Source organism: Canis lupus, chromosome 19 (genome assembly GCF_003254725.2).
Source record: "Canis lupus dingo isolate Sandy chromosome 19, ASM325472v2, whole genome shotgun sequence".
NCBI lineage: Eukaryota > Metazoa > Chordata > Mammalia > Carnivora > Canidae > Canis > Canis lupus.
In genome coordinates, this window is record NC_064261.1 from 47440615 (window position 1) to 47466020 (window position 25406).

The 25406-nt window shown below is 47.8% G+C and overlaps 1 protein-coding gene and 1 long non-coding RNA gene across 6 annotated transcripts in view; one reads left to right on the forward strand and one right to left on the reverse strand.

Annotated features, from left to right (window-relative positions):
* Window positions 1-18310, reverse strand: part of ZEB2 (zinc finger E-box binding homeobox 2) — a 137743-nt gene extending 119433 nt beyond the window's left edge. The window contains exons 1-3 of one of the 4 annotated variants that reach the window (XM_035702351.2): window positions 18262-18310; window positions 17850-18118; window positions 14704-14845 (exon numbers count right to left, since the gene is read on the reverse strand). In XM_035702351.2, coding sequence (XP_035558244.1) covers window positions 14704-14776 — 73 coding nt within the window. In that variant the 5' untranslated portion in view covers window positions 14777-14845; window positions 17850-18118; window positions 18262-18310. Of the gene's footprint in view, window positions 1-14703; window positions 14846-15788; window positions 16307-17849; window positions 18130-18261 lie in introns of those variants that run through there. The other 3 variants (XM_025431374.3, XM_025431381.3, XM_025431367.3) reach the window with 3 other exon arrangements.
* LOC118351544 (uncharacterized) lies at window positions 15355-24915 on the forward strand. Of its 2 annotated transcripts, XR_004807122.2 has the most exons (5): window positions 15355-15450; window positions 16059-16306; window positions 17870-18020; window positions 18125-20720; window positions 24437-24909. It is a non-coding gene; the product is annotated as an uncharacterized LOC118351544 (long non-coding RNA). The 2 variants fall into 2 exon arrangements; XR_004807121.2 differs by lacking the exon at window positions 15355-15450 and having other exon boundaries at window positions 15596-16306; window positions 24437-24915.
* Window positions 24916-25406: the final 491 nt, after the last annotated feature.

A 25406-nucleotide genomic window follows, 5' to 3' on the forward strand; every position in this document is an offset into this window, starting at 1 on the left:
AATGGATAACAGTTAAAAGGCTACTGGCAATCTGTTTATTTCCAAAGCTGTGTTTTAACGTTGGCTATGTGCAAACTGGAAAAGCAAATGAACCCCTAGGATCTTCGAAGTTAAAGCTTTTAAAATAAAGTTGGTATGTAGTATTTGAGAACATATTGTTTGGAATTTAAGTTTTAATATCTAGGAATAAACAGAGCATTAAATCAAGCAAAACTGTGACAAGGCCAATATGCACACGGACGATGCCAGGAAGGCATCTTCAGCCCTTTGTTCACAGCTTAACAAAACTGTGCCGTCACACCACTTTAGTTCAACAGTGCCTGTCGAATGGGCATCAGCAGATCAGCCAATGCCTGTCATACACAGAGCCTGAAGACGGTTTGAAAGCAAGGGCTTATTCGACCCCCAAGTCTAGTTGGAAAGTGGCGAGGATTTTAAATCATCTGGTAAAGACACCGACACCCACCCTCCCGCAAAGTTATTAGAGATGAGAAAGGATGACAAAAAACATTGGCTTCAAAAAATAAACATAAAGGAGGAGGAAAAAAAAAAACCCCATAATCGGACAAGGAGAGCACTTTTCATATTTGTGTTCTTTGTTAGAGCAATTATAAAAGTTTTGCAATCATAGGTTTTTCCTTAAAGGGACAATCCCGATACTGAAATAAAAGTTTAATGTCACAGCTATTTTAAGATTTTTCCCACGTTTTTCTGCCCTTTAAACAACTGCATACATGTTCTTGGGTTCTCCGGCTAGGAGGGCGTTATTCGACAAAGGCAACTTGCAACCCCATGTTATTCCAGGGAGTGTCCCTTTAAATATGTTTTTTTCTTGCTACGTGGCTGTTTGTGTTGACCAACACGCACTAACTTTTGAATTGACAAGTCTCCCGAGCCCTGGTCTCCGGGAACATCTAATCTGCTCCCAAGCAGAAACCCGAGAAAACCAACCTGGTAGAGAGAAGGAACTTTCCCTACAAGTTAACAATTAGGGAAAGGAAAAAAAAAAAAAAAAAAAAAAAAACCCAAACCGCCTTATTTTCCTCCTATAACACTGATCATGAGATTTGGCTTTCAAGCTTTAATAAGTGCTGAGGAGGTGCCTCAGAACTTTGCTCCTGTTTAATTAAGTGTGCCCACTCCAGGCATCCAATCAGAGGAAATGAGAGTGAGCCCCCCCCACCCCGCAGCAGGGCTGGGGAGCCCTGGGGGTAAAGCCTGAGCTGAAGGTGTCCTGAATCCCTGGACCTTCCGAGTTCCTCCAGGATCCTCTGCTACTGAGATCCGTCCAGGAGTTGAGATTTCCCTTACACGAAAGTTGAAAAGCTCTCGCTCCCCCCCCCCCCCCAACCTCAGTCTTTCACTCTGCTACTGTCAGTTTGCTGCGTGTTCTTTAGCTGTCTCTCTTTTCCAGTCCCTACCCTGTCAGTTTCTGGCCTGCCAATTTCAACTTGAAGCTTGACTGGGCTGATTTGATGCAAATACCTCCAGGGAAAACCCTGAAACTGATGAACAGTTATGTCAAGTCGATTTTGCACCATCGGGAAAAGGTAACCTCTGAGAGAAAAAAAACAACAAGGTTAAAGAGACAAGGGCTTTTCACGTGTAATACCTCTGCTGCACATCTCGTTCACTGTTTACCATCCCTCAGAAATTGTAACTGTCAGAATTAGTCCTAATTGCAGATGCGAAAGCTGCCATTATAATAAAAACAGAGGCAGTGCAGGCATTAAATGTAGCAGCCTAATTTGTGAGACTACAGAAAAGGTAGAGTAAATGAATATTTCATTACTTTAATTACCAGGGACTACTCTTTTCTTGCTGTCTTATGATAAGTGTTGCTGTAACTAGCAACAGCAAACATCCACTAAAACATAAAGTGCAATAATCGTCCTGCTGTCAGGATCACCGCTTTAAAATACGAGCCGGGAAAAAAATATAATGGTTTATCTATTTCTTAGAGATTGCAGAAGTAGAAGATGGAAATTCATTTAATGTCAGGAAAAGAAAAAAAAAGGCACACACAAAGGCACCAGTAAACAGGTTTTAGTCAGAGAATAATGGCTCCAGGAGGGAGAAGGGGAAAAAAAGAAAAAAAGAAAAAAAAAAAAAAAAAACACCCAGTTGGCTATACATTTGAAGTGTTAGCCTTAAAAGGACGACGCTGGAAAGTGAAAAGTAGGAGGTAATGGTGTTTGGATTTTTTAAGGCAAAATTTTGTTTTGTGTTGCACAACATAATTGCGTGAACCTTAGAAAATAAAGCTCCAGTGACTGGGGGAAAGACAAGAGGAAAGCAAGTGGTTTTTCAAATGATTAAGCAAAGGTGGAAAAAGTTCAAGTTGGCAAAAGTTTAGAAGCTCAGTCCAGTTCCACTTAAAAAAGACTAGATAAAGCCTGCCAGAAAAAGACTTTGCCTGTAGTTTCATAGTACTGATTCATAAGATTTGGGAAGTATCAATAATTACTCACCACTGACCCCTTGAAAAGCCCTGCGCATCTCCCTAGGAACCTCGACTTCAGGTAAAGGGGCAAAGCAAAAGTGGGGAGGTGGCTGGATTGTGGGAGGGAGAGGTGGGTCTGGGAGTGGGGGGGTGTGGTTGAGGAGGTTGCTGAGACTGGTTGAAGCCAGCCTGTCTCTGCATTTATCACTTTGTCCCAGAGGAGGTGTTTGTTCAACATAGCAGTTTGACAGCACAAAAACACTGTGGCCAGAAGCCCTATCAAAGAACCTACTGACACATATCATTTGTGGTCTTGGTTTCACAGGGTAAGGCTACCTCACACTTTATCTGCACAAGTATAAAAACTCCACACATTTCTAAGTGTTCAGTATGGTTTAATCCCCTGCCTTTTTTTTTCCTCCTTTAAATATTATAAACACCACTTTCAAATGCCATCCTTATCCAGGAGTCCCGAATGCTGTTTTTAAAAACCATAACAATTTGCAATCAAGTTAGCATAATCCGCGTTGAGGTTGGTAATATTGAAGGAATATGGGTGGCGGTGTGGGTGGGTGGGTGGGGGGGGGCAGTTTAAAAGCACAAAGCTTATGATTTATCCTAAATAATACACGTAAAGTTGAGACTAATAGGTGCAAGTAAGTTTTGTAAGAGTCTTGTGGCACAGGGAACGCTTTTCTCCCCCCCCACCCCGACAATGAATCCTACTAAACAGGGGTCTATGTTCATTCTTTGCCTCTACTCTTTTCATTTGAATATATTTCATTCACAAGCTGTAGGATCGCAGTGAAAGTCCAAGAGGAAAAGTCTCAGAGTTGGGGTTCCAGGGTGTATTTGTAACTGTGTGCATGTGGAATGTGTGCATATGGGCTGTATTTAGTTTTCAAATTCCCATTAGCGGAGCAAAGGTGATGGGAAATCTTCAGAGGACAACCATTTTGCTTAGAGATTTTTCCCTTTTAATGGGTCTATTTATTATGAAAACACAGCTTACTGAGTTCTTTATATATCAACCTCACCTCTTAAAACTGAGAAATCTCATGATGTGAAACACTTCCATTGATGTGCTTTGTGTCTAAAATAGAAACTTAGGTACTTCCAAGAATAGGCAAATTGCAAAGTTTCTTTGATTACAGTTACTCGGATATACAAGACAATATAAATACAATTTAAGCTAAGAAACAGTGAGGTCTATAGGTTACATTACAGATCACTTGGGCACTGAATTCCCTGAAATTTACTCATCTGTTTAGGACAGAGGGAAAAAAAAAAAAGAAATCTCATGCTATCTTAAATAGCAGGATATCTTGCTTCCTCCGTTGATCTGTTGTTGACTGCTTATTTTTAGGAGGGGTTGCCTAGCACCTTGTCAGGAATACCTTTATTTCCTACTGTTGATCATAAAAAGAGACACAGAATAAAATGAGGAACAAAAATCACTACAGCTGTCATATTAACAACCTAACTATTGAAGAGGAATCCATTCCATTTTTTTAAATGTAGAATATGTTTTGACTTTTTTTTGTCACGGGAAATCATTAATGACAATGATCTGTTCCCAGAAGGATGCACTCCTGTACCTCGGTCACCTGAGATGATTTAAAAATGCCTCCACCTTAGTGCTGTGACTTAAAAACACAGCTTCCTATATTTGCTCTTACGATGGAGTTAGCTAAACTGACCAGTTGCACGTTTGTCATTCGCCTGAAGGAATACCTTCCCTGAAGTGGGATTTAAAATTTTGACTTCAGAACACTCGAGTTCAGAATCAGGTCTCCTCCAGTTTAAAGCAGAGTATGTGTGGGTTTAAGTTGGAAAAACACACGGCAACCCAGGAAAATGAAGAATAACTACCAGCAGATTAGATGCAATAGAATGTGACGTTTAATCCCATGGATTATAGGAAAAGTTATCCAGAGTCTTAATTTTAGAGTAAGTTTTTTTTTTTTAAAAGGAAAAGGTAACTTAAATATGTACACCAACATTTCAGTACTGTCTTTTAATTCTAACAGTTACTTCAAATCTCATCCCCTCCACTCAGCTAATAGAACTAGGTTTGTAAAAAAAAAAAAAAAAAAAAATTTAAAAAAATTTAAAAAAAAAATCAAATCATGATGACGATTACATTCCTCGATTGAAAAATGAAAGCAAAGTTCAATCAGATCCTCCACGAAATGTTTGCTCCCCTCACATCCCTTAACGTGTCCCCACTGCTTGCTCTTCCAAAGTCTGGTTTTCGGAAGCCCACTACTAATTTCTAACCAAGACTGCAGCACCCACTGTAACGCACTTGGCTTCATGAGCTTTCCTACGTTCCCGGGTCACACACACAGAATATCTGATGAAAGAGACTGATCATCCTCCTTCTCCCCTCAGCTCCTCTAACTTTCCTGTCAGGAGCCTGAAAAAATATGCACAGTTACTGTTGCTGAGGGGAGACAAAGTTTAACTTCTGGGTTGGCAATCGGAGAATAATTCATGAGCAGATTTCTAGCAAATGATATGATTTGCTAAATTTTGGTCTTTGATTTATATTTATGTACTCCTGCTACTGTTAAGGTTTTGCCAACCTCAATTAGATCATGAATGAGATCATTTTAATTCAGCCCCCAAACTGTGACCTGACCATGGTCTGAAAGTGTTCAAAAAGTAATTTTAAGCCTCCCTTTGATTTGAAAAGGAATACTGCATGCTTGGTCGTTCATACAAATAACATAAAACTTAATTATTGGATGATTTGGCAGAGGACCTTCTTGCCAAACAACAGTCAATGCCAGCTACTGTGATGCTGGCGATGCCCGGGCCCCCGAGCACACAGCCCCCTGTATCCAGCATTTGTTCATTGTGTCTCAGGGCAAGATGCTTTCAAATGGGATTCATGGATCTGGGAGGCAGGGTGCAACTGGAAGGGTGTACCATATTTATAACTCCAGTTAAAAAATGCTGTCTCACCTAGAAGGGAAGTAGATCTGCGCTGTCAAATCACCAGGAGGCTGTGACAAAGGGAGCTTGCAGCCTGACACACGGTGTAACAACATAGCAAACACCTTTAATCCTGTCATGTCTCATACCCTTTACTTTCTCACACATTTGTGGCTGCTTGAACGTTGACACCTACACTCTTTTTCGAAACTAAATAAGGCAATCTTATTTAAGCCCAAATGCAACACCTGTAAAGTTATTCTTGTGCCCGGCAAAAAATAACCATTAACTCCTTCCTCTTATAAATGCCTCTCTGCTGGCTTTGGCAAGTCTCAAGTTGGTAACAGTCGGCCTGAGGCCCTGACTCTGAGGTTCACATGACCTTCCAAGCTCCGAGAAAGATAGGCAACACTTCCCCCTTGAAAAGATGCGAGGGCTGTGATAATGTCACTGTCCCAACTGGCCTCTCACAGCTTTTTTGAGCCGAAGCCCCCCCTTTCTTCATCACAAACTTCTGGTGTCTTTTATAGTAAGGAGAGAGGCCCCAGCTGCTTTATTCCCTCTAGCTACCATCGTCTAATATTTTAAAAGCTGGAAATGAAAATAGCTTTTCTAAAGATATTTCCTGGAATTTTTAATGTGCTGCCTTGATTCCCTTTTTTTTTCCTCCTTGCCAATTATAAACCACCATTTGGAGGGCTTATGAGCAATGTAAGTCCACCTCATCTAATTAAACCACATTGTTTTAAAAGCTTGAACAGTTTTCATGTCTACACGACTTGTCTGAATAATAAACTGCTGGAACCAGAATCCTGAGTGTCTTTGGAGAGCCGGGATTTTATCTGCTGAGTGCAAAGGGCCAGGCACTCAAAGAGTTAAAGAGTGTTCCCGCATTGCTGGGTAGGTTAATATCACAGCTGCCTGGTAAAGCATTATCCCGGTACCTCACTTAACAAAAGCCTCCTTTTGCAAACAGACTCCCACTTTCCCCCCAAGTGTCCAAAGGTGTTTACTGAAGTAAATCTGCCTAAATCCTTCATTGCTTGGGTCATGGGGGTGGATAGGAGGGGTGGAAGGTGTAGGGATAATCTCTTTTTGTAAATTCTGCAAATCTTCTGGGAAAAGGAGGAGGGGGGGGAAAGAGAGAGAGAGAGAGAGAGAGAGAGAGAGAAAAAATCAGGAATCTGTGTCACATGCCCGTGTGCCACTTCTAACGTCTCCGCTAGTTCTGCTCTCACACGTGAAATCCGCACAAGGGCCATCGGACAAGCCCCGGGGTCCCCTACGACTCCGGGGCCGCGGGAGGCCGGTGCACCTCTCAAGTTGCGCGCGGGCCTGCAGCTCAGCCTCCTCGAGAGCTGGGGTCTAAGTAAGGGCGGTTTCGAGGAAGGGAGAAAAAGAGAGAAAAAAAAAAAAGGGACAAGACAGTTTAGGAGCAAGATAATGCAGCTGAAAAGTTGTCACGAGAGGCTTCTGCTCTTGCTGTGGTCTCACTCCGATGCCATGAACTGCGTGTCACTTCTGCACGTTGCAAATGGGGGCAAATAACACAGTCAGACCTGACAGGTCGGCCTGCGAGGGTTTAGGCAGCTCCCAGGAAGAAGGAGCCCTGGAGGCATAAACTTTCCCTCCGAGGAGATCGTGAATACCACCAACCCCTCCCTACAAATCTTGAAGCCTCCAGTTTGAGATACAAAAAGGCTGTCATCTCACAAATGTTAAACATACTAAAAAAATCTGAAAAAAAAGTATGGAGAAGGTGTGAAAAACGTGGCACTTTACAGCCCTCAAAGCTTTTTAAAATAGAACAACTTTTCCCCCTAAAATTCTTTTCAGAGAATTTTCTTTTCTTTTTTTTTTTCCTTCTTCTTCTCTCTCTTTTTTTTTTTTTTTTTTTTTTTTTTCCTTTTTGGCTCATTTGAGAGTTTCTTTCTTGGCTTTTTTCCCCTTTCATTTGAAAATATGAATTATCATAAAAAGTCAGGGGAAAAAATGGGAAAGTCTTTTCCAGTTTTCCTGAAGATTTATCAGCGTGTGTTCAGGCTGGGTGTAAGCACCTCTCCCTTTTTTGCTCTGGGCCAGACACCCATCCCTGAAACCAGAGCAGGGCCCGGGGAGACTTCATCCCTGCTCTCCTCCGGAGCAGCCTCCAGCTGCAGCACCCTGCACACACCGCCCACCCCCGCCCCTCCCCAAGTGCCCTCACCTCCCTGGGCTGATGATGGTAAACAATAAGGAAGGCCAAATAGTAGGCAGCACTCAAGAGTGGGAAGTCCACACACCTGACCCCGAGTCTAACAGGCTTCTGAGGGAGAATTTGATCCCTCTCTGACACTTTCTACCTCAAGTGTTGAGCGGGTGGCCATGAATAGTACAGACATGCCATCTTGTAACACTATATGCCTGTCAGGAGGGACAGGGCCTGGTCAAGCATCAACTATATAAGGCTGGTAACTAGGGAAAGCCCAACAAACAGCCACAAACACCTAAGTTATTTTACTCAGCTACTACCCTCTCTCCTCCTCTCTCCTCTCTCCTCCCTCTCTCTCTCTCTCTCTCTCTCTCTCTCTCTCTCTCTTTCTTTTCATCTTGGCTTTCTGTAGCAGAATGCAAATGGAGCCTGCCGGCGGTGAAAGGGCTGAATTGTGATTAAGAAGAAGAAGAGCTCCTTTCTTTGTTCTCCCCTCAGGGGATGTTTACTGGGAGAGACACAGCGGATCAGATATGAAAGGCATTCAGGTCAGCATTGATGTGAGCGAAAGTGAAATCATACCTAAGGCATTCAAAAGACCGCCGTGTCAGGGGTTCAGCTAACGGTGCAGCTACTGTGCGTGTCTTCCCGGAGAGGCAAAAATCTTTTCACAGACTGGCGATCTTTTTTCTTGCCCCCCTCCCTAATTTACTACAAAATCATAAAAGTTTCCCCACCCCTATTTACCTCCTACCAGATGACACAAGAGTTAGCATTTTTTTTCTCTCTCCTTCTGGACCACACGCGAAATTAGAGCAACTTCTAATAACTGTATTACCTTAATGAACCAGCAAGGCACCATCTGAACTGTGAAATCTTTCTTTTTTTAAGCAGATGTATTCATGTGTGATACATATATGCATAATATGTGGGGGAGAACTGAATGAAGGGAAAAGCCAAAAGCACACACATGGATGGCTTTTCCTCTCACTCTTCTCAGAGGAAACACGAGACAACACACACACACACACACACACACACACACACACACCCCACACGCACACACACACAGGCGCGCACGCACCCGCACAGAGTATATAAAAACAGTACAGAACACCTTAAAACGAAATTCTTTATTTACTTTGTGACTACTAGTTACACTTTTCCTGAGAGTTTTCACTGTGACAGGACTGTCACCCAGGATAAAAGTCTCTGGCACATAGCTCTGAAGGCAGAGACTTCCTTAGAGTCTGCTGATTATTACTGCTTTCCTTTTTTTTTTTAAAAAAAAAATGCGTGATGAAGAAATACTTGGATCTTACTTTTTAAAAGTTTACACTCCCCACAGCCCAAAGAGTCATTCAATAGATTTTCCAAGTGGTAAGCTGATGCTGTTGGTATAAACAGAGCTATGTAAATATACACAAAATTCACAAATCACAGCAAACATACAAATAACAGGGAGGTGCCTAGATGTTTCAAGGCTTAAAAATGAAAAGGAAAATCACATTTCATCTCCTGATTGCTAAAGAAAGGGAAGACACAGGGAGGGGGGGGGTGAGAGGGCTATATTTATTGGTTTTAAATCATCCTTCCCTCTGCTCTGAATTATTCTTTTCAAACCTTCGCATCTTGGCTAAAAAGCATATTTGGGCTTATGTTAACATCTGCTTTTGTGGTGACATTTAATTCCGTATATTTTCAACTAGTGTTTCTGCATCACAGATTTTCCTCCTTTATCTCTTTGCTCTAAAAAGACAACCAAAGAGCAATCAAAAAGGTGTCTGACTTGGCCATTCAGACAATTGCCCCCTTGTGGGAATGCGGGAATGAATGGTACAGTGGACACCCCAGCACCATTGACGTTATAAACATGTAAATGAAACACATTAGGGCAGACAATCAATTGTCTGTGAGCATTGCAAACCTGCACTCCCTCTCTCTGTGACAGGCACAAAATAGTGTCTACCTTGGGAAGCCACGGTGCTGGAGAGTACAAGGACAAAGAGTTCCCTTTCACACAGAAGAAAATGCACCTTAAAAGCCTTGGAAGAATGCAGATGACAAAAACTGTCGTAAGGCAAAGAATCTCCCACATCTTGGAATCAATGCGGCGCTGCTAGAGAGCCAGCATTGGCTCAAGAGCACCGTCCTTTCCTACCTTCAGGGTAGACCCCACATTTCTCCAAGGAAATATTCTGAATACAGCGGTCAGGGGCTTTGATAACCTCTTGGAATTTTCTTTACTTTGAGCAAATTAAGCGAGCCAGAGAGGAAAGCGTCGGACGCACATGACATAGCACTTTAGCAGGGAACTTTCATCCTGGCTTCCTTCGTATTTGGAAATAAATGCTTAAAGACGCGGATTCATTTTTATTTGGCAACAGAGACACAATGTAAAGTTGAAAATCCCGAGCCCACCCTTGCCCCCCGGCGGGGCGTCACACTGGGGGGTGCCAGCAGGCCAGTGGCCCTGCTACGAAGAAGGCAGGCGTGTTGCTGCTACCCCCATCGACTTAGTTTTTCCAAACCGAAATAAAACCAATATATCAGTCTGGATACATAGCCCCCAGTCCTGTGTGTGTGCAGCGTGACGAAACTTGCAGAAGATCTCCGCAGAGAGAGAAGGATGGAGATGGATATCTCTGGAGCGCCCTCAGAACTGGTACCTGCCACGCAAACTGCCTCTGAGTGTTGGGAGGACCAGCGAAGCAGGCTCCCTGTAAACTCATCAACTTTGTGGAAGGAGCTACTTGCAAAACATCGCCCCACTTGCAAAGATGACCAAGTCTGGAGCCACTGCAGCCCCGAAGGAAACTTCCCTGCCTCAGTGTGTGCCAAGGGGCCCCGACTGCGGGCTGCCCCCCACCCCGGCCGACAGCACCTCGCAGGGGGGTGGGGGGGGTGGGGGGCAAGGGCCACAAGCCCTCAGGAGGGGCTCGATGCCTCCCTTTTCCTTTTCATTTAAGCATCTCTGAAACGGAAGCAACCTCTCCGTCCTCCGCTGCCTCTAAGCATCACCACCAGCGCCTCCACTCCCTCTAAGGAAGTGGTAAGGAGAGAGGGCTTATCTTTAAAAAGGATCATCATTTCTGCTCATCTGATTGTTCCTCCCCTAGGGTCCCAAGCCCTGAAAACATCCAACTTTAGCCCTTTTCTCTACCACTGCAAGTCGGGAGACCAAAGGCATTTGTAAAAATCTTCCCCACTCTCCCCCCATCCACAACCCCCCCCCCCGCCCCGCCCGCCAGCCCCAACCCTCTTGATGAAAGTTTGTAGAAAAATCAGATTTGACTTTCCTTTCTGCCTTCCACTTCCTTTTCCCTTCCACTCTTAATTCAGTTTTCATTTAAAAGACAACTTTCATTCCCTTCTCTGAAGCAAGCAGTTTCCGGATCTGATTTTTGTTACGACCTGCGTGTGTTATGTGCGATTTTTCCAGAGGCTGATGCTGGAAGGCAGTGGGCCGGGGAGGCCGGCCCATCTTCCCAGGCTCCGCGGGAGGCAGGAGGGGAGCGGGAGCATCCCCGGGAGCCAGAGCCCCGAACCGGGGGCCAAAGCAACTAACTTTGCAAGTTACAGCCGGGCCCGCCAGTGGCAGGCAACAGCCGGGCACCTCCCGCGCCAAGGGCTCCTTCCTGGCTCCAAGGCTGCGCGGAGATAGTGGGGTATAATCAGGGGAATGGGGGGGGGGCTGGGTTTCCCCCCCTCCTCTCCAGCTTCAGTGAAAGTGTTACAAAGTGAGTCAGGCGACTGAGGATCATCTGACTGAACTTTCTTGAAACCGACACACATTCTTGTCTGCCGGCAACTCGCTTTTTGCCTCCTTCCCCCTCACCCCTCTCCCCCTTTCCTCCTGCTGCACATCTTACTTTCTGGGAAGAGATTGCATCCCTTCCATGTGGGGGAAAGGAGACTGTCAGCTCTGGATTAACTTGGCCCTGGCACTGTCTTTGCCAAGCATCTTGCTGGCCTGAGGATCTTGAAGGCTGGATTTTGGATTCTTGCTTCTCTCTCTGCACATTTATTTCCCTCAAACTGCTCCTTCTCCTTTGCTTTTTCATAATTGTGTACAGCATCGTCTTTTAACCCACGTTCTTGACCAGCCTTCAAACACACACACACACACAGGCGCGCGCACACACACACACACAGACCCAGGCAGGCACAACTGCTTTACAGGTTTTTTTTCTTCTTGTCGCCCTCGTCTATATATACGTTGTTGACTTCATTAAATTATATAAAGTGCCATTCTAGTTTCCTGGATGACCATCTCTCTCTCTGTCTCTCTCTCTCTCTCTCTCTTTTTTTCTCTTCCAGCTTCTTACTTCTGTGATTAGTATTGCCATTATTCCTTTCCAGGAATTTCTATATGATTTTGATAAGCATCATCATATTTAGTGTTATCAGCAAAGACACAAGCTCAAAAGTGACATCTTTTCCATGAATCCAGGAAAGAAGAAAAATCCACTCAGTTCAGATAAATCCTGGCAATCCCCAAAGGGAAAGGCATTGGATATGTGCTTGATGAGAAAAGAAAATGAAAAAGGGGGGAAGAAAACTCTTCTACCTGCTTCTCAAAACCAGGGCATTGCTCAGTCAGATTAAACCCAAAGAAAAACATTGACAAGTAACCAATTCACAGCATGTTTTTTCACACATTATTTGGGAAAAGACACAGGTAATAGTCAAAGTTAGAGAAGCTGTAAGCAGTGGACAGGCTTGCTGTGAAGTGTGCAAGGTCTGAGGTAAATGCCTTAAAATGTGCAATTCAACTTTCCATTTCGGAGTGTTGAGGCTTCTCCCAAGTTAGGGGCTGGGCGGAGGGGAAATGGTTGCAGTGTCCAGGGCTGAGCACCTCCCTGGCGCTCTCGGTTCACCTGCGAGCCCCCAGCAGGCCTCCCTCTCCGCCAACCCCACCCTCAGGGTTCCCAGGAAGCTGGGAGCCCTCTATTTCCCCAGACCTGAGCTCTGGCCTGACCTCACGGCCCGGGCCAGGCTGGTCATCGGTGGCAAAATCCCGAAGGGGGTGGGAGGAGGCAGGAAAGCAGAAACAAACATTCTAAATAGTCTCTTCTGCAAAAGAACACTTCTGGGAACCTTGCTTCATATCTCATTTTCTTCTCTTTTCTGTCTGTCTCTCTCTCAATCTCTCTCTCTCTCTCAAAAAGAAAAAAAAAAAATGACTGTTTAACATAAGAAGAAAAAAAGAGCCTCCTTGACACAAAGCTTTTGTTATCCAGTTGATCAGCACCACGCTTTAGATACTTGTAAGAGGGGGAAAAAAGCCCCACAACAGACATTGATTTTAGAAAATCAATAACCAACATTTAATAAAAGGAACAGAGGAAACACAAGAGAGGAGAGGGGGACATTAGGTGTAATTTTAGTGTCTACTAAATTACCCAGAGATGGGGAAGGGGAGGTCTCCTGAGTAAGGACCACCTTAAATAATGCCAGCTACCAGAATGAAGAAAAAATTAAATTAAGAGAGAGAGAGAGGCAGAGACAGAGAGACAGAGGGGGGAGAGACGGACTTAAAAAGAGGCAGCCTCAACTGGATCTTGGGGAAGCAGCTCGGAATATATTATTGTACTTGTTTTTTTTTTTTTTTTTCCTTTTTCTTTTTTTTTGTAATACTAAGCCAAGCAAATAGATCAAAGGCAGCACAAAGGGAAAAGGCAGGATAACGTAACGAACAGTTTCTGACCAAAATTCCTCTATCACTCCCCCATATGGCTCGACACCTCCAGCACAACAAGCAGGAGATGCACACACACACTCACACACACTCACACACACTCACTCACACTCACGCGCACTCGCGCACACACAACCTGGAGAGGCAGAGACCCCGCGAGCAGCATCATTTGTCCCGAATCAGGGCTCCGGGTCTTTGTGCCTCCCCGGCCCGCCCCCCCCCCCCCCCGCCCCGCGCGCGGCTGCCGGGCAGGCGGCCTCCGGGGAAAGTTGGTCCGCGCGGGCCGGGGCGCGGGGAGGGCGCGGGGAGGGCGCGGGGAGGGCGCGGGGGCCGGAGGCCGGGGAGCCCGGGCCGGGCCCGCGGGCGGCCGCAAGTTTCCTTCCCCGGCCCGAGCCGGCGCTCCTCGGCTTGTTTGCTTTGGGGGCTTGGGTTTCCTTCGGAGGCTGGGGGGTCCCCCGTCCGCTCCCGCGGCGCCCCTCGGGTCCCCAGCCCGCTCCCCTCCCCGGGCGCCTCCCGCGCTCTTTGCCAATCACTTTCCTCTTTTATTCCCACGACTCGGTTCGGGGGGTGATACCTGGGGGGGCGGGGGCGGGGGCGGGGGCCCGGCGTCTCCCGGTCCTGCCCGCATCCCTCTGGCACCCCCCTGCCGGGGGACCCCGGCGCGGCCGCCCCCGCCTGCAGCCCCCCGCGCCCGCGCGCCCCCTCGCCCCCCTCGCCCCGTCTGCGTCCTGCTCCCCGGCTCAGCCCGGGTGCGGGCGCCTCCGGAGCGTGCGGAAACGGCCCAGAAAAGTCTGTGTGCGCGCCCCCCGCGACCCCGCGGCGCCCGCCCCCGCCCCCCGGCCCCGGGCCCCGGGCCCCGGGCGCGCCCTGCCGGGCCCCGCCGCCCGCGCGGACCGTTACTTGGCGGCCGCGGACTCCGGCAAGAAACTTTGAGGCCGGCGGCGGCGCAGCCCGGGCCCCCCCACCCCGCCCGCCCGCGCCCGTCCGCCCGCCCGCCCGCGCCCCCGCCCCCGCCCCCGCCGCGGGGTCCCGCGCCCCGGCCCCGGCCCCGGCCCCGGCCCCCGCCCCGCCCCGCCCTGCCCGGGCCCGGCGCTCCCGCAGCGCGGCCGGGGACCCGCGGACCGGGCGGCGGAGCGCGGCGGAGGGCGGCGGGGACCCCGCGGGCGAGCCTCTCCCGGGGCGCTCCCGCCGGCGCCCCAGCCCCCCGCCCCCCCCCCGGGCGCCCCGGGTCCCCGCTCCGCGCGCTCCGGCTCCGGCTCCGGCTCCGGCTCCCGCTCCCGCTCCGGCCCCGGGAGAGGCTCGCCCGCGGGGTCCCCGCCGCCCGCCGCCCGCCCGCCGCCGCCGCCTCGCCGGCCCTTCCCGGCCCCCCCTCCCCGCGGCCCGCGCCGCCGAGCAGCCCGGAAAAGTTTGGTCCGGGCCGCTTCTTACCGTTCTTCCTCCTGGGATTGGCTTGTTTGCGCCTCTTGCACCGGGGGCCATCCGCCATGATCGGCTGCTTCATTGATAAGCGCGGATCAGATGGCAGCTCGCATGGACTCGGCGCCCTGCTCCGGCAGCACGCAGGCTCGATCTAGCAAACCAAACAGCGACAGTGTGGGCATCGCCGCGCCGCCGCCGCCGCCGCCGCCGCCGCCGCCGCCGCCCGGGGACAGGCCGGCCCGGCCAGCGCCCCCCCGGCCCCGGCACCCGGCACCCGGCACCCGGCACCCGGCACCCGGCGCCCGGCACCCACCCCTGCGCCAAAGCGAAACTTCGGCGGCCCCCTCCCCGCCCCCGCCCCCCCACCCCACCCCACCCCCACCCCCACCCCACCCCGCCCCCCGCGGGCCCCGAGGCGCTTTGTGTGCGTTCCTGGGCGCCGCGCTGCGCCCGCGAGGGGGGCCCCGGAGCCCCGGACCCGGACCCGGACCCGGCCCCGGACCCGGCCCCGCCGCGCCCCCCGGGGCCCCGCCGCGCCACCGACCGACCCCGGCCCGGCCCGGCCCCCGCCCCCGCCCCGCGCACCCCCCCGCCCCCCCCGCCCCGCGACCCGGGGCGACGCCGGCCTGCCTCGCGCTCGCGTCCCCATCCCGCGCGCCCCCCCACCCCACACACAACCCCGTCCCCCCCGGAGGAGACACACAAACAAACAAACAACAGCCCCCGGATGAAGCACACTCGGGCAAATTGATAACAGTAATTATGGGGAGCCCGCTCGCCCCGCGCCCCCTCCCTCCCTCCCTGCGCTCCCCTCCGCTCCCCTCCGCTCCCCTCCCCTCCCCGGGAGTCCATCGAGGCTGTCTCCATCCCCCCCACACCCCACACACACACCCACCGCCACCCCGGTCCCCCGCCCCCAAATTAAGATTTCCCATTTCACGCCGAAATAAGAAGTATAATTATAAGCCTCTTTGGACACCAGCGCTTCCCACCTCCCCCCTACACACACACACACACACACACACACACACACCCCTACACACCTCCCCCCCCACCGCCACTTTGACAATATTTACTTAAGTATTTTCCCCCACCTCATTCACACACATGCTCCCCTACACTGCTTCCCTTAAATACTTCCAGTAGAATTTCTCTTTCTTTTTTTTTTCTTTCCTTTTCTTTTCTTTCTTTCTTTCTTTTTTTTTTTTTTTCTTCTATCCCCTCAAGAAAGGAAAGAGAAAGTCCAACCGCTACGGCAATACTTTGAAGCTCTACTTAAATGATCGTATCCTTTCTGGCTTCGAAACTTTTGTACCTAAAAATCGAGAGAGGCGCTGCATTTTTTTTTTTTTTTTCCCCTTCAGCTGAAACTGTCAAAACTTGGAGAAGGGGAACCTCGGAGGCAGGCAGCAGAGGTGGAGAATCCCGAAACTCGGTGGAGGTTGGGAAGATGCTGTGCCTCGAGGATTAGTTTAAACAGGGGCTATAAAAGATGTAACAGATGCAAACTGTAACACAAGGGCCATTAACCCTTCCTCTGCCGGGCACACTCAGTCCCCACGCCCCGCACCTATTGTCTCCTGTGCTCAAAGCTTTGCAGAAAACCTGGAAAGTGAGTATCAGTTTCCACACATTTGCTGAGAGGAGTGTGGTGGTGGTAGTGGGGGGGGGGGGGCGGCGAGGCAGAGAGAAGGGGAAGTGGATGGTTTAGAAAGCACCTTGAATTTAACCTAGGCATAGAGGGTGACTTTTAAGTCTGACACATTTTGTCATTTCCTGGCTCTCCTATTGATTTGAAATTGTTGGGAAAAATCCTGAAATCAGGAAACGGTCACACAAGTGTCTGGGATGAAACAGCTGGCCTGTCTGTATTCATGCTGAGACTTACACACGATTGCATATAAATACATGTTTAATAAAGTAAGCTGCTAGTTTTATGAGCCTGTGTGTGTGTGTGTGTGTGTGTGTGTGTGTGTGTGTGAGAGAGAGAGAGAGAGAGAGAGAGAGAGGGAGAGAGACAGGGCATTTGTGCTGTAAACTTTATCTTCTGCCTGTTATTTCTAACTCTGGAGTTAGTAATCTTGCCTTCATCATTACAGGGGGAGCATGGAAAATATATAAGTAGGTGGGAGATAAACACATTCACGTTAGCCGGGCTCATCACTGTTCCTGGGAACTCCTGCTATCTCTCTCTCGACTTTTCGGTGCCAAAGTAGGGAATGGGATATGTGTGTGCATGTGTCTCCTGCTCGATCCACGTCTCTATTACTTTGCCATTTAAAACACAATTCCAAAAGTTACCCTTAATTTACAACTCTGATATCCTGACAGCAGCTTTCTTCCCAGCTGTAGTGACCCCCCACCCCCCACCCCACATACACACTTTGGTAAACGACTCAAGTTCCATGAGGACTTTCACTTCTTTATTTATCATCACAGAAATGAGGTGTTACTTCACATACATACACACACAAAGAATAAAATAAAGAAATGAAACTCGCTAAGCAGACAAAAACAGGCAACTTTCTGCTTAGAAAACAGCCTTCTCCGGTGGGAGAGGATGCAGTGCCATATCTAAGAGAAAGACATGCCCCTGAATTTGGTGGGTTTGTATCGATCAAGTTTTGTCATTACTAACAGGTTATCTGCCAAGTTTTAATTGCTGAATACAATGTACTGGAGCTAGATGCAAAAAAAAAAAAAAAAAAAAAAAGAAAAAAAAAACCCACAAAAAAAAACAAAACAGGGTTAGATTCTCTCCCCCTGGAGGAGTTTTCCTTCCACCATGTAGTTCTCAATAAAACTTTTCCTCGGCTGGGTAGCAAAAGGCACCTTTGGTTACCTGAATGGACAGGTACAGGGCAAATTATTTGGAGGAGGAAAAGGGAGAGGAAAGCAGGGAGAGGGAGCGGGAGTGCCAGAGAAATCCACGAAGTCACTCTTGGGAAAAGCTTGCCATAAAGGAGCTAAACCCACCTGAAATTCCTGCCCACGGACACTCCTTCTCACTCCAGACTCCCATCCCCACTTAAAAGGAGGAAAAAAAAATCATAAAAGGAGGGTGGGGGGGGGATGACCGTACCAAAAAGGAATAAAAAAGAGAGAAAGGGGGGAGAGAGAGAGAAAGAGAGAGAAAAAAAAAAAAAAAAACCTACCTGCGAAGTCTTGTTTGTAGTTTTGGCCAGAAATGGTGAGAAGAAAAAGCATGAAGAAGCCGCGAAGTGTGGGGGAGAAAAAGGTGGAAGCGAAGAAACAGCTCCCGGAGCAAACTGTACAAAACCTCGCCAAGAGTGTCGGGAGGCAGGACCGTTATTCCTGCGGAGCAGGTTAGAACTGATCTCTTTCGGCCACTCCAGGAAACACAAACCTGGGGACGGACTGACGTGTTACGCCTCTTCTAATGACATTTTTTTCTTTTTCTTTTCTGTAGGAGAGAGAGGAGAGACCCTGAAACACGCGCCACCTATCTTTGTGGGGAGGGATAATTGAAGCGCCCTGAGCGTGAGCATCATGTGAAAACGTGATCGCCAAGTTTCTCTCTGGGAAAGGATCTGGGATAGATTATACCTTGAAGTCTCCGCAAACGCTTTAGTGGAAGAAATGAAATTCCACCTCCCTCCCTTCCTCTCTCCCTCCCTCTCGCCTCCCTCCCTCCCTCCCTCCCTCCCTCCCTCTCTTCTCCACGCCCCCCCCCCCCCCCCCCCCCCCCGTCAAGCCTTTGGCATCATTATCCTCATCACTAAATCCTACAGAGTACAGGGCGGAAAGCGGTGCACACCATTCACAGAACTGGAGAACTCTAAGGGGCGAAAGTTAAAGGGAGAGATCCCGGGTCCTCGATCCAGATCGCCTCTTGCTACACAGATATTTCTAATGACCAGATTGGAGATGCACATTAAGTTGTGTGGATTTCTCAGCACGTCTTCTGGAACTAAATTCTTTGCCCTTTTTTTTTTTTTTTCTTCTTCTTCTTCTCCCTTTTTTTTTTTTCTTTTTAGATGGCAGAGCCAGAAAAAAAAAAACAAAACACTGCATGTGAACTGCATCTTAGGGTGTGCGTATGATGAATTTCTGGATTGGATCCCAATACCCAAAAGTAGTTTGACATTTTTTTTTAAAGGGTCTCTAAGTAAATTAACATAGAGCGCTGGGTTGACTGATCTCTCTGAATCTCTCTACATCTCGTGGAGACCTCACTGCAAAGTGAGGGAGCGTGTGTAGGAGGAAAAGGAGAAAGGCCATAGAGGAACTTAGCAGGGAAGGAAGAGCACGATATTAAACGGCATGGGGTCTAAGTTTTGGAGTATATATTTTTTTGATATTGCAATTAAAGTAAAATTAAAAAGAAAAGACTCCACCTTTGCTCTGAAGGGATTGGTTATGTAAATATGGAAGGGATTTCCTGGAGAATACAGCTTTCTACTGTATGGTTAATTAAATAATCACTCAAAAGCTTCCAACGTGACGCTTCTGTCGTAATCCAATCAGGTTACATAGGTCCTAAACAAGAAAGATATTTTCCACATCTGGAAGTCAGCAATTTAGCAAGTACTGCACATTATTAACCAATTCAGAGCCCACTTCCCAGGGGAATTTTTTTTGAAGTTTAAGTGTTCTTAACCAATGCTCTGCTGTTTTGTTAATCAAAAAGCTGGTTTACACTGCACGTAATTGGAACTAATATAGAAGTAAATAAAGACAGCCAAATTTGAGGATGCTGAGCACAGGCATTTATCGGAAAAGGAAGAAATCTCTTAGCCTCCAATGGTTCAGGCTCAATTTCTTAAAGGACTGTGAGACTTTTTTTTTTTTTTTTTTTAAGAGTGAAAGTGCCTGAGAACCTCAGAACACAAATAAACTTCCAGCCCCACAGCCTTTGGATTTCTTGTAAAGGTAAAGGTGGAGGTGTCAATAGGACTACACAACCTCACGCCAGTTTTTTCTGCTTTCAATATTGTTAGTGTCACAGCCCCGTTTTCAGTCTGATGAAATCTGAAACAAATAATACCCTGATCCAACACTAGACTTTTTACTTATATTAAGATAAACGGCTTTGAATTGTGCTTTGAATGTGTGCCTAAAGCAAGGCTTTGAATGCAGGAGTCACTTGCAATTGCACTCGGAGGAGGGAAGAGCTACCACATGGGTTGCCACATCCATACAGCCAGAGGTGCATGTCTTTGTATTTTGTAGGGGGGGGGGGCATAGCCATCCTGCATGACCACAGCCACTTCTTACTTGAAGATGTGAAAAAAGTAAGTTTTCACAGTGGTTTCCAGACTCACCTCTTTCCCAACTTGACTGTTACAATGAGAATTACTAGATAAATTAATCTTCTTCCCCCCACCATTACAGATATTTTACCTATAGAAGAGGAGTGTTCAAGATCATCAGTCTAAGAGTTAATTATATATATATATATAATAAAGAATATAAATATATATATAAAGAATGATTTCCAATATGGGTCAGACGTATTTTAAATTTTATGTTTCACGTTCCTTTTAATGTTCTGTATGTATACCAAATATATATATATATGACATCAAATTCCTCCTCTGAGATTTAGCCCTACTGCTAATGTCCTTTTTTTTCTCCCTCTTCCCACTTTTCCCTCCTTTTTATTTAAAAAAAAAAAATGGAATCCAGCTTTCTCTAGAAGTTTATCAGCCTCCCCACTGCCTGGAAAAAAGGATCCCAAGACAGGGAGTGATTCCAGGCAAGACCCCACTGCATTAGCCCAGGTAGTCAGTCATTGGATGGTTACAGTCTCAGATACACACTCACAGGCAAAACCACAGGTCAAAGGATCTAAGGGAACGGCTAACAAATCACTTGTTTTTATTATGTATATTAGCGTCAGCTTACTTAGGATCTGGCTTTAAAAAAAGGGGGGGGGGACTCAAGTATTTCCATTAAAAACACCTAATCATCTGATTACTCTGGGCTCACTAATTGTTGAAGTGGCAGGAGGCAGCCCCAACACTTAGGACTGGGAGTTCCGACTTTCAGGCATCTGATTTGTGGTAAGAAAGCCATCTTCCAGGTTCCCAGGAAGGTGCGGGTCTGCAGGGCGGCCCGGGCAGGGTCCCGGAGAGGGGGAGCGCCCCGCGGCCCCCCGCCCCTGCCCGGCGCGCCCCGGGCTCTCCCCTCCTCCTGGCCCCCGCGTTCCCACCCGCGCCCGGGCGCAGGGAGCCCAGGCAGCCCAGGCAGCCCAGGGAGCCCAGGGAGCCCAATCTGAATTTGTCGCGAACCCTCCCTTCGTCCGAAGGCCAGTTCGGGGACAATGGGGATCGTGGGATCAGCGGGATGCAGGAGCGCAGGGCGCAGGGAAAAGTCGAGAGAGGACTGGCGCTTTCGGCTCCTCGCACAGCAAAACAAGTCCTGCCAATGAATCGCTCCTTCCCGATCCTTCCTCCCCATTTAATGCTCCATTTCGAGAGGAGCGCGGACCAAGGGCAGTAAAATAACAGACACGAGTACATGCGAAATGGTATTGCAACCGACCTTGGAAGGAGGAAAAGAAAAAAAGAAACAAGAAAGAAAGAAAGAAAGAAAAAGAAAGAAAGAAAAGAAAGAGAAAAGAAAAGAAAAGAAAGAGAGAAAGAAAGAAAGAAAAGGAATTCTTTAGGGTTTCTTTGGGTGGAAGCAACTGCCTCCCTGAGGATTCCCTGCACCCAAGCAGGGTTGGAAGATGCACTTTTGTTTTCCCAGCGCCTGCAGCCGGGACCCGGTGCCCGGCCCTCCCTTCACCTCTGCGCCTGTCAATTTCCTCAACTTTCGGGGCGGCCCCCGCCCCCACCCCCGCCCGGCCCCCAGCGCCGACCGCCCCGGAGCCCCAGAGCCCGGGAGCTGGGGAGCCGGGGAGCCCGGGAGCCCGGGAGCCCGGGAGCCCGGGCTGATACACTGTTTCTGCCCTTGAACACGCAGGCTGCAGAAGGAATTCGAATTTGGCCCAGCTAATGAAATTTTTCTTTTTTTTTTAAAAAAAAAAAAAAAAAAAGCAAATTCTGTTTATTTTGTACCATGTGGATTAAAAAAAAAAGAAAAAAAAAGAGAAAGGAACCTCTTCTCATTTTGAGACGGAGTTGATCTTCCATCTAGAGGAATTATCTCAAGCCCTGCGTGGTTACGCAGGAGGTGGGCAACTTCTCTGAGAGTTGCAGGCAAAGGGTGCTAAGGGACACCCCCGGGGTGGGGGGGGAGGGTGTGTGTGCAGGGGGTGGGGGTGGGGGTGGGGGGCGGCAGGGGTCCAAGCCCAGCCAAACGGTTTTCTCACGTGCAAAGTTGCAATCCAATCCATTCGGAGTTGAGCCTAGGATTGGAGGGGCAAAAAAAAAAAAAAAAAAAGCTATTAAAAAACAAAACAAAACAAAACAGGAGCATCTCTCCCCGAGAAACCCTTTTCAACAAAATCAAAACAGCACCGGGGAGCCTGCGGCCGACCCCAGACCCCAGGCTGCCCGCTGCGAGCCCCGCGCGTCACCTGGCCCCAGCGGGGCGGCCGGCCCACGGGGTCTTTTTTTTTTTTTTTTTTTTTCTTTTAAAATAAATTTTCCTTTATTTTTTGAAGTTGAGGCTGAATCTCGGCTTCGGTGCTTTTGCCGACGTCTCCACTGACAGGAAGCAGCAAACTTGAGGACTCAAATGAGCGTCTTAATTTATTGATGCCAAGCAGGTCTGCGGGTCGCCCCGCGCGCCCCGAGCGCCCCCCGAGCGCGCACCCCCGGCCCCGGCCCCGGCCCCGGCCCCGGCCCCGGCTCCGGCCCCGGCTCCGGCTCCAGCCCCGGCTCCAGCCCCGGCTCCTCTCCGGCTCCGGCCCCTCCCTCCGCGCGCAGGGTCAGGGGGCGGGGAGGCCCGGGAGGGGTGCGGCCCCGCGCCCCGCGCCCCGCGCCCCGCGCCCCGCGCCCCCCGCCCGCGGGTCAGCTGACCTGGGTCGCCCCGGGCCCGCTCCCCGCCCGCCGCCCCGTTTCCGGTCCCGGGGTCCGCGGGCCGCGCGGGGAGCGCAGCGGCGGCGGCCGGGAGGTGATGCTGGGGGCTGATTACCATGAGAAAGGCTGCGCCTGGAAAAGCCTCCTCCACGCGACTGTCAATCTCGCCGAGGGAGGGGGCGGGGACGGGAAGGGGCCCCGCGGGAGCCGCCTGGAAACTTGGAGCAACTTGGAGGCGACGCGGGCCCGGGGAGGGGGCCCCCCCTGGGCTGGCGGGGCGGGGGCGCGGGGGGCGCGGGGGCGCGGGGGCGCGCGGACCCGGCACCCACACCGCCTCCGGCCTCCTGTCCGCCCTCCCGGGCCTTTCTCCTCGATTTCTTGAAATTCTTTTCCAATTGCATCGCCTACATTCTCCTTTCTTTTAATCCCATTATCTCCCTTTTGCAATCTCTGGTTTTGTGTCTCAGCATCCTCCCTCCCTCTCCATCTCTCCATCTCTCCATCTCTCCATCTCTCTCTCTCTTCCTCGGATTCTTTTGTGCCTCCTTTATGTTGCCCAGATTTATCATCTAGTTTTTGAACACACGGTGTTGATGTAATCCATCCACCAGCAGGAGGTCGGGGACGCCTCAACTAAAAGAACCCCCCCCCCCCCCACCCCACCTCGGGTCACCAGAGAGCAAGTTCACCAGGTGTCCCTGAACAGTAAATCATGATCATAAATATGAATCAATATCTTTGGTCATCGAATGGCTTCTGATTCTGAATCATATCGGCCCAAACTGATTTTTTTTTTAAAGATGATATGATCTTCCTGGAAAAAATTAATATGCTTGATATGGGGAAATTATTGACAATGAAAGCGATGTGAAGAAAGATCCTCATTGATGGAGATCTCTTACCAGTACTCAACAGACTTTAGAAATTATGATAAGTGATTTAAAGAAACTGAAACCGCGCCTTATCTTTTAATGTTTATTCAGAAAGTATAAAAAAAAATTCCCAGAGCATCCTCCTCCCCACAAAGATCGATCACTTCAGAGAGAAACGGGTGTATTTTGTACTTGCCAAACAAATTCACAACTTGAGTTGTTGGGCCTGTTTCTTGGCCAGGTTGCCCCATTACCTAGCAGGTGAGTGAAAACGGGGCTGCATATGTCATGAGTGTGGCTATGGTTTTTGTTTTCCTTATTTTTTTTTTCTGTCTTTCATTCATTTTGAGCACATTTGTGTTCACTTATTAAGATTCAGAGTTTGCACTTGTTTACAATTTGTTTACTTTGTTGCATTTTTAGAACTTGTTAGAAGTCAATTGAACATGTATATTAAGCTGCTTTTTTAGGCCAAGAAAAATAAAGATGCATTAGAAAGATGCCTTTTATGCTTCATAATTATTAATTGACATTTTATGATGAATAATTAATCATTTGAATAATTTTGGTATCTCTGATCTGAACACATATTTGCATATCTAATGCTTGATTTTAACTTTTTTTTTTTAAATCATTCTCTTAGGACAAAGAAACAAAGTAACATTTTAATATAAAATTTCTCTTTGACATTTGTGTAAGTCTACTGAGTTATAGAATTCTTTCTAGATATCCATACAACTTCTTTTAACAATTTGTAAACCATTTATGTAGCAATCACATACAACTATGGGACAAAACTACAATTAATTAGGTAAAACAATATCCTGGGTAAAATCAACTCACTCTCCTCCCCAAATGCAGAGATATGCATGAATTATGCACCATATTTTTCTACTAAAATTTGATCATTGAACTTTTTGGTTATGTCTATTTATACAGGTCAAAAAGTGGAACATTGAGACAGTTGACAAATAATTAAGCCATGGTCCTTAAGGTAATTTTACTTTTTTTTTTTTTTTTTACTTATTAATGTATAGGCTGATTTAAAGTGATTTAAAAACGATCACACAAATATGTCCCTGGAATTTTTATACCCCTGTGTCAGTTGAAGTTTGAGATAATCTATTTCCAATACTACTAGCAGGGCAGATTTCTACCTGTATGATGACAGACAATTGACTCTAAATTTGTTTCGTTACCAACAATGTGGGTACACTAACAGTGTTCATTCTTTAGGGGTTTTATTGGGAATCAAATGAAGTAATACACGAAACCTCATTATAATGGAGCTTCATTATGATGATGAAAAGTTGAAAAAAATAACATGGAACACAACGGATTGATTAAAGACAGTATAAATTAATTTTGACTACTAAAACAACTATTTAACTTTTAGTATCATTCATGATTTTTCTATTGCGAAACAAGTGCTGTGTCATTAAGTGAAGAAATAAAATGGTAAACATCATATGATTTATGGCTGGTTTATGATTCTTTAGACCTGTTCAAAGGATGCGTAACCACAGACGTGAGAATAAATACAGTATTTCTTTACCGTGTTAGTTAATTTATTGTATTCAAGACGGTCATAACTTGCTTATAAATATCAGACTTCTTTTAATCCAAGTGTATAAACTTGAAGTTTCTCATGTTGTTCAGTAACATGCTATCTTTGGGTGTAAGGGTTAAATGTGCAAAAGCTCAGAAGCGGTCTTGAGTAAGAAGTGGGAGAGAAAAAAAAAAGGGGCAAATTTACAAATTTGGAGGCCAGGAATTTGGCTGCCAGAGAGCATTATTTGCTGTAAGACCATTCATAATGAACTGAACATTCCCTTTTGGAATTGTAGTTATCCTGGGGTTTGCGCTAATTCCAAGTACCTATAGTTGGGGAGAAAATCAGTTTATTAAG